Raw genomic sequence first — 7882 nt, 5'->3', positions numbered from 1 at the left:
TAAAAGGTGAGTATATAAATAAAAACAGAAGGCCAAACAGTATGAGTGTAGTATCTGGAGGGTCTCCAACATACCCACACTGACAAACACAACACACATACACCCCCACAGAGAAAGACAACCCCCCACACCCCCACAGAGAAAGACAAACCCACACTGACAAACACAACACACATACACCCCCACAGAGAAAGACAAACCCCCCCACGCCCCCACAGAGAAAGACAAACCCACACTGACAAACACAACACACAAACATCCCCACAGAGAAAGACAAACCCACACTGAGAAACACAACACACATACACCCCCACAGAGAAAGACAACCCCCCCCACACCCCCACAGAGAAAGACAAACCCACACTCACAAAGACAACACCCATACACCCCCCACAGAGAAAGACAAACCCACATTGACAAACCCAACACCCATACACCCCCACAGAGAAAGACAAACCCACACTCACAAAGACAACACCCATACACCCCCCACAGAGAAAGACAAACCCACATTGACAAACCCAACACCCATACACCCCCACAGAGAAAGACAAAGGCAAATTAAATAATTACAGATGAAAAACAATGACTTAAGGAAACAATTACATGTAACAGTCTCTCTGGCAGTGGTGGGAGAGTGACAGGTAGGCCCAACAAGTCCAGTAGTAGCAGCGTAATTGAAATCCATACAAAGTAACAAAGTAAAAAAAAAAAAATACTGAAAACCAAAGTAGCAAATGAAAGTAGAAAAATCCAACAAACCAAATAAGGAATAATCTCACCGAATAATGAAGTCCCAAAATGAGTCCAGTAAACAAAACAATGATGTTGAATGTAGGTTGAGGAAAAAATTGAGATCGTTGAAAATGGTAAGCTGGTCCGGTTGTGATCAGTTGAATGGTGTAACAGTTGGTGTAACAGAATTAGGGCAGCATTATGGAGTAGTGGTTAGGGCTCTGGACTCTTGACCAGAGGGTTGTGGGTTCAATCCCAGGTGGGGGACAGTGCTGCTTGAGCCAAGGTACTTTACCTAGATTGCTCCAGTAAAAACCCAACTGTATAAATTGGTTATTGTATGTAAAAAAAGAATGTAATTATCTTGTAATAATTGTAAGTCGCCCTGGATAAGGGCGTCTGCTAAGAAATAAATAATATAAGAAAAAAATCAGGAGACTTAGAAAATGGAGACAAACACTAAACAGACCTTGAATCTACAGATAAACTTAAACAAGCAACAGTGAACAAAAGAAAAGAGTTTAGATAAAGGGCAAAAATCAGAAGGATGCAGCAGTTTTATCTAAGTAGTTGCATACACTGAGATTAAGTCCCCCTCCAGCTGTAACTAGCCAGCCTTTGAACAGGCGCTGGGTTCTTAGGAGCTCTTTGATTGGAGGAGTGGAGATTTGAATGAGCCAATGGGGAGAGGATGAACAGGAGGTTTGCAAGGAACTATGGGGACTGAACCATGTTTTGTACCATCTCCCCTTGGTTCTGTCCAGTACTCCCTGGCCTATGCCTGTCTCAAGCTGGTGAACTATTCCTTCTTCTTCTGGCTGCCCTTCTACCTCAGCGTAAACTACGGCTGGAAGGAGACGGAGGCCGACCAGCTGTCCATCTGGTACGACGTGGGCGGGATCATAGGTATGGGTCTCTTAACCTTGCACTGTCAGGACATAAGGAAGGGTAGCTGCTGCTTTTGCAATTTTCTCCTCTGATCTAGGATGGGGTTAGAAGAGTTGTCCCCTTATGTATTTGGAGAAGGAATATCCTACTGGTTTTGGAAAACATACAAAATTGAAATATTAAGTACCAAATGTAGAATAAAATGGGCTTTGATTTCAGTTCAGTTATAAGCCTAATCCTTATGTAGCCAAATTGTTGAAGCATTATGATTTTTTTTATGGTCATTGATAGGTGCCAAATAAGCAAGCAGTTGGTCTGATGGGCACAGTCAGCTAGATTTATACAAGTTTATTCTAACGCAAAATTGTATAACATTGTTGTTGTTTTAACAAAACTTTTCATTTGCAGACATTAGCAAAATAATTATTATTATTATTATTATTATTATTATTATTATTATTATTATTGTTATTTGCAATTTATAAACGACATTAATTGGAACATGTCTGCCAAATTGAAAACAGCAGGCCTTACTAATGGTGCTGCTTTGTGTTCTGGTCTAAATCTCTCACTCACGCTCTCATATATATCAGGAGGGACCGTGCTGGGTTTGATTTCGGATGTCTTGCAGAAGAGGGCCCCCGTTCTGGCTGTCAGCTTGATTCTAGCTATGGGATCTCTCATAGGATACAGCCGTGAGTATCCTAGCTTTTCGGAAATTATTATTACAGGTCTTCAGGTTTCTGCACAGCATGTTTTTATTTTATTTTTTTTAAAATAAATTGCTCAAACTGTGTTACAGCTGCCCACATCTTTTTTTTAGATAACTCTTGATTTAGTCTGCATTGATGTGATTCAGCTGTTCACCAACCAAAGGTCTGGTGTGGTTTCATTTGTACATGAAACACACTGTGCTGTACACAGAATGAGGGTATGAAATGGGTTACATACTGTAGCCACATTAGGACTTTAGAAACCGACTAGACAAAGTTCTGGGATCAAGAACAACACTAGCGCTGGTGAGTCACATGGGCTTCTTTCACTCCTAACTTTTCTTGTGTTCTTTCTTGTGTTCTTGTGCAGATTCCCCTAACAATCAGCCAGTGAATGCAGTCCTCATGGCTATTACAGGTACACTTGTGTTGTGTTAAACTTGCTTCCAAATATTTCAGTCACAAACTTCTCCCTGCTTGTGTTTATGAATTACTAACATGACTGTTAAGGGTTTGAAGTGACTCCAGCCATGGTAGGGACAGTCACAGTGGTTTGGGACCGTCACAGTGGTTTGGGACCGTCACAGTGGTTTGGGACTGTCACAATGATTTGTAACATTACAATTGTAATTGTAAACGTTTTTTTCTTTTTTTTTTCACAAACTTAAACCAATATACCTCGAAAAATGAACTACTTACAGGGGATCAGCCCTATAAAGTAAAAAAAATGATAGACAAGATTGGTTTAATAAGTAGATTGTGTGTGTGTGTTCTCGAATATGAAAACAGCTGGTGGTTTGTAATGAAACTTGACACAGGCTAGGTGTTCAGCACAAGAGAAATAAAAAGAATGCACTATTGTGCTATTTTATACTGTTCATGGTAGAAGTAGGATAGTCAATATTTAAGGAGAACTGAAACCAGTGCAAAACTTTAATCCTGCACGAGTTATGAATCGCCCTGTATTTCTCTCATTCGCTCTACCTTGGCGGATGTCACGTATTTGATAAATACCTAATAACCTGGACTCAACTTGTCTATATATATATATATATATATATATATATATATATATATATATATATATATATATATCCTGCTGTCTTCCTTTTTCCTTGTGGTTAGTCTGTTTGTATTGAGAGGGTGGTGTATTTTCTTAAACCGAAGCTGCAGGTTCTTGTTGAAGTTCTCTCTTCACCCAGCCTGGTTTGTGTTGCAGGGTTCTTCATCGGAGGGCCATCCAACATGATCAGCTCTGCGATCTCTGCAGATCTGGGGCGGCAGGAGGTGTTGCAGGGCAGCAAGGAGGCTCTGGCCACAGTGACGGGGATTGTGGATGGGACAGGCAGTGTTGGGGCTGCTGCAGGACAGGTACGGGGTGGGGGTGGGGTGTGTGCGGAAGGGAATTCTCTAGTTTTGATGTTTGTTTTTGTAGTATAACAAAGCAGTATAGTAATTGGCTTCAAAATACATTTTTCTTTTCACTGTCCTCTTCCACATTTTTATTCTGTTCTGTGTAGTTATTGCAATTACTCAAATCCGGTGTATTGCCAGAATTCCAACAGGATACTTCAAAATTATCCACACATATATATATATATATATATATATATATATATACACAGTATATATAATATATAACGTCAAGCGATTAAAAAAATTAATGGTGATTAATCTTGTGATTTAAAAAGATTAATCTTAGTTTTAATTGCATATTAAATTGATACAATTACTACATCCATCTAATTTAAATGTGTTTTATTACTGATGCTATTAGTATTATTATTATTATTATTATTATTACTATCCTTAACTGTAAATAGTCGTTTATGTATGTATGTATGTATGTATGTATGTATGTATGTATGTATGTATGTATGTATGTATGTATTTATTTCAATTCTTTTTTATTAATTTTCTGCTTCCAATTGTTGTGTGAGGGGAGGGCTGCAGTGTGTCTGCTGCGTGTGGTTGCTATGTGAGGGAAGGGCTGCAGTGTGTGTGCTGTGTGAGGGAAGGGCTGCAGTGTGTCTGCTGTGTGTGGTTGCTGTGTGAGGGAAGGGCTGCAGTGTGTCTGCTGTGTGTGGTTGCTATGTGAGGGAAGGGCTGCAGTGTGTCTGCTGTGTGAGGAAAGGGCTGCAGTGTGTCTGCTGTGTGTGGTTGCTGTGTGAGGGAAGGGCTGCGTGTGGTTACTGTGTGAGGGAAGGGCTGCAGTGTGTCTGCTGTGTGAGGGAAGGGCTGCGTGTGGTTGCTATGTGAGGGAAGGGCTGCAGTGTGTCCACTGCGTGTGGTTGCTGTGTGAGGGAAGGGCTGCAGTGTGTCCGCTGTGTCAGCATGATCGTGTGCTGAAACCAAGCATGCTGTTTGTTCTGTTGTCCTTCTGTTGTCCTGCTGTTGTTGTTTGAGCCTGTTTAGTAAAGTCTGGGCAGAAATGCAGTTTGACTCACAAAATGCATCCTGTTATTCCCCAAACACGTGAACGCTACAATATATATGCGCTGTGTTGTCTAACCAGCATTATATTTAAAAAAAAAAAGAAAAAACTACTAAAATCACTGGAAATAATCTTTAGTTTGTATAGTTATTTAAATAAGGACCAATATTTAATAATTTTGCAGACCTGCTGTTTAACTTCTGCAGACGGATGTCGATCAGACAGATGTTTAAAAAAATTTGACATATTGACTCCTTTTGCCAGAATTTCTTTCAAACATCTTCGGCATTTTGGCTTTGAATTGTCAGTAGCGTGGCCATCTTCATTGGCCAAAAACCCCAAATAATCCCAAATCAAACTTGTTGTGTTATTTTTTTTTAAAAAAACAAGTATTGGGCTATTTCGCTCGTTTTGACTGGGCCATTATTAATGCTTCTCTTTGTTAAACCGCACGATGAATCACGGTAGTACCGTGCCTCCCCAGAGTGCAGATACTGGAACATTGCGCTATACTGTTGGTAACGGTACTGTCCGCCATCCCTAGTTTGTTCATGTCACATTTTTCCATGTACATTCTTTGGATCTGCCTTTCTTATAACACTGATCACTCTCGTACTGTATTCACAGCTGTGCCAGGGAGATGCACTGACTATTATTTCCATTTATTTCAGTACCTGGTCTCCTTGATTGAAAGCAAACTGAATTGGATGTGTGTCTTTTACTTCTTCATTGTCATGGTAAGTAGTATTTAGTATTTAAAAAATTGAGCATCTGCCTCCTATAGATCCATTTAAAATGGATTGCGATGTTCAACTGCACGCTGTCTTTCATTACTCTGTTGGGATGTTTTTTGGAAGGAGGGTGGTTAATATTTAACAGTACATGCTCATGTTGCTTTTGTTTTTACCTTTTGACTCGGTTTGAAGGAAAACGGTGATGAAAATGTTTTGTGTTTATTAATGTATACAAAAATGGAAATAAAAGGTATGACAAGTAGTATAAAACATGGACAGGTGGTTTGCTTTTAACTCTTGACATGATGACCTTTGATAACTTGTATAGGTTTAAACTGTGCATATGACTATTATGTAATCATCAATTTTGTCGTTTTTCGAATCTCGGAAGTATTTTTGATATGGTGTTTTGGGAAAAAATAAAATGAATGCAGTCTGTCAAACTGAGAGTAATTATTTTATTGTATTTTTATAGACTGGCGGGAGCTTAATATTCATCTCCCCTCTGATTGTGAATGAAGTCCGTGCCATGCTCCAAGAAAGGCGATCACAGGTGCATCGACTATAAAGAGACCACAGACTTTTGAAGCATAGGAGTGTGTTGGCGATGGCATCAATAGCTGCAATAGTCATGTGGTGCAGCTCCGAGTCACTCCTCTGAATTACAAGAACACACCCAGCCTTTCAATCAAGAACATCCAATTGAGTATCGGCTTATCCAACAGGATACCACCCCTAAGGAGATGCTCTTATGAACACAACATTCTCTGCATTCTTATCTGTAAAGAACAACAAATGTTTGGGGAAATTTGTTATCAAGGAATGTGGATCTAATGTTAGAAAAAGGAGACGTGTGTATCACTGTGTGCAGGTCACAATCAGCATTGAAATACCTCTCCTCACCAGGGAAAGGTCTTGGTAACCTCAGCATAACAGTCATGGGCAAACAGTCAGTAAACCACCACACACACGTGGAATTCTGTGGCTGTGTCTACTGTGTTGATTTTATTGTGGCTTTCTTTTGAAGCAGAGCAGGGCTGCGTGTCTATGGTCTGGCTGAGTTCATGTTTATTGTAACAGTAAAGATGATTATAGTACATGCATACTTAATGTCCTTTTGTATTTACATCACACATGTTACATTTTTACATGGGCAAGGCCATGGTGTTTTTCACAGTCCTCAGGTGTAGGCTGTATCTGGGAAACCATTGATTGAGCTAACGTAGGCTATATCTGGGAAGCGTCTGGTAGAGTTTTCATTAAACTGCAAGGGAATTTATGGAGTACTGTACATTCAATAGATATGTGACTTTTTTCATGAAACTGACCTCTCATGTTGGATTTGTCTTCTTGACGGGGGATATGGTACTGACATTCATATAGTGTTTTATTGCATTGGGAAGATGACAACTCTATTTATAACATAATACAAATAAACACGTACTCCAAAATACTGGATACAAGACACAATCGTATTGTAGACATGTTAATTCAATAACATTTATCAATTCCATTTTGTTTATTTATATAGTGCCTTTCAGTGTCTCAAATCGCTCTACATGTTTGCAGTATCAAGAAATAGTACAAATTATAAAATAACAATACATCATTATAATAACAATATCAATAAATTAACAATAAAAAAAAAATAATAAAACAGTGGAAGAAAATAGGAAATGAATAAGTGATAAATAAAACACAACATTATAAGCTGATAAAAACAAGTATATTTGTAAGTCAGGTTAAAAAGGCTAGACTATAAAAGTAAGTCTTTAATCTTGACTGTAAAAGATTGAGTGAAGCAGCATCTCTAATAGAGAAGGGCAAGGAGTGCCACAATCTGGGGCATTATAAATAAATGCACTTTCTCTTCAATTTTACCTTTGGGAGGCATAACAGGCCCGCGTTAGCCAACCTTAAAATGTGCAGAGGTTTATATGGGACAGAATCTCTCCGGTAATCTGGAGCCAAGCCATTTTGTGCTTTATGTCAATAGTAAGGTTTTAAAATCAATTTTAAAACCCACTGGAAGCCAGTGCCCAGGAGGTCTATGTTTCTTTGTTCTAGTGGGAACCCGGCAGCTGCATTTTGAACAAGTTGCAAACGTGATAAAGCCTGACATGGAAGCCCAGCAAATAAAGCATTGCAATCGTCAAGTCTGGATGAAACAAAAGCATGAATTAACTTCTTGGCATCAGATGGAGAAAGAAAAGACCACGCTTTTGTATATATATATATTTTTTTTAAGATAACCCCCACAGTTCTCACATCAGGTGTTATATTAGAGGTCAGGTTGCCCAAATCTGTTTTTAAGGAATTTGCAAACTAGTTGTTGCTAAGAACCTAATAACAAAACTTATGTGTTATCTGAGTTTGAT

The 7882-nt window shown here is 39.1% G+C and overlaps 1 protein-coding gene across 2 annotated transcripts in view; it reads left to right on the top strand.

The window, feature by feature from the left end:
- The window catches only part of slc37a3 (solute carrier family 37 member 3), a 55782-nt gene extending 49173 nt beyond the window's left edge, over positions 1 to 6609 (top strand). For both annotated transcript variants that reach the window (XM_034032057.3, XM_034032058.3), the window contains exons 10-15: positions 1500 to 1641; positions 2217 to 2318; positions 2707 to 2754; positions 3556 to 3707; positions 5442 to 5507; positions 5980 to 6609. In XM_034032057.3, the coding sequence (XP_033887948.1) occupies positions 1500 to 1641; positions 2217 to 2318; positions 2707 to 2754; positions 3556 to 3707; positions 5442 to 5507; positions 5980 to 6072 (603 nt within the window). In that variant the 3' untranslated portion in view covers positions 6073 to 6609. The remainder of the gene's footprint in view (positions 1 to 1499; positions 1642 to 2216; positions 2319 to 2706; positions 2755 to 3555; positions 3708 to 5441; positions 5508 to 5979) is intronic.
- The last annotated feature ends 1273 nt before the right edge of the window (positions 6610 to 7882 follow it).

This window comes from Acipenser ruthenus, chromosome 14 (genome assembly GCF_902713425.1).
Source record: "Acipenser ruthenus chromosome 14, fAciRut3.2 maternal haplotype, whole genome shotgun sequence".
Classification (NCBI taxonomy): domain Eukaryota; kingdom Metazoa; phylum Chordata; class Actinopteri; order Acipenseriformes; family Acipenseridae; genus Acipenser; species Acipenser ruthenus.
The sequence above is the reverse complement of the archived record's forward strand: the minus strand, read 5'-3'. Positions and strand labels throughout refer to the sequence as shown.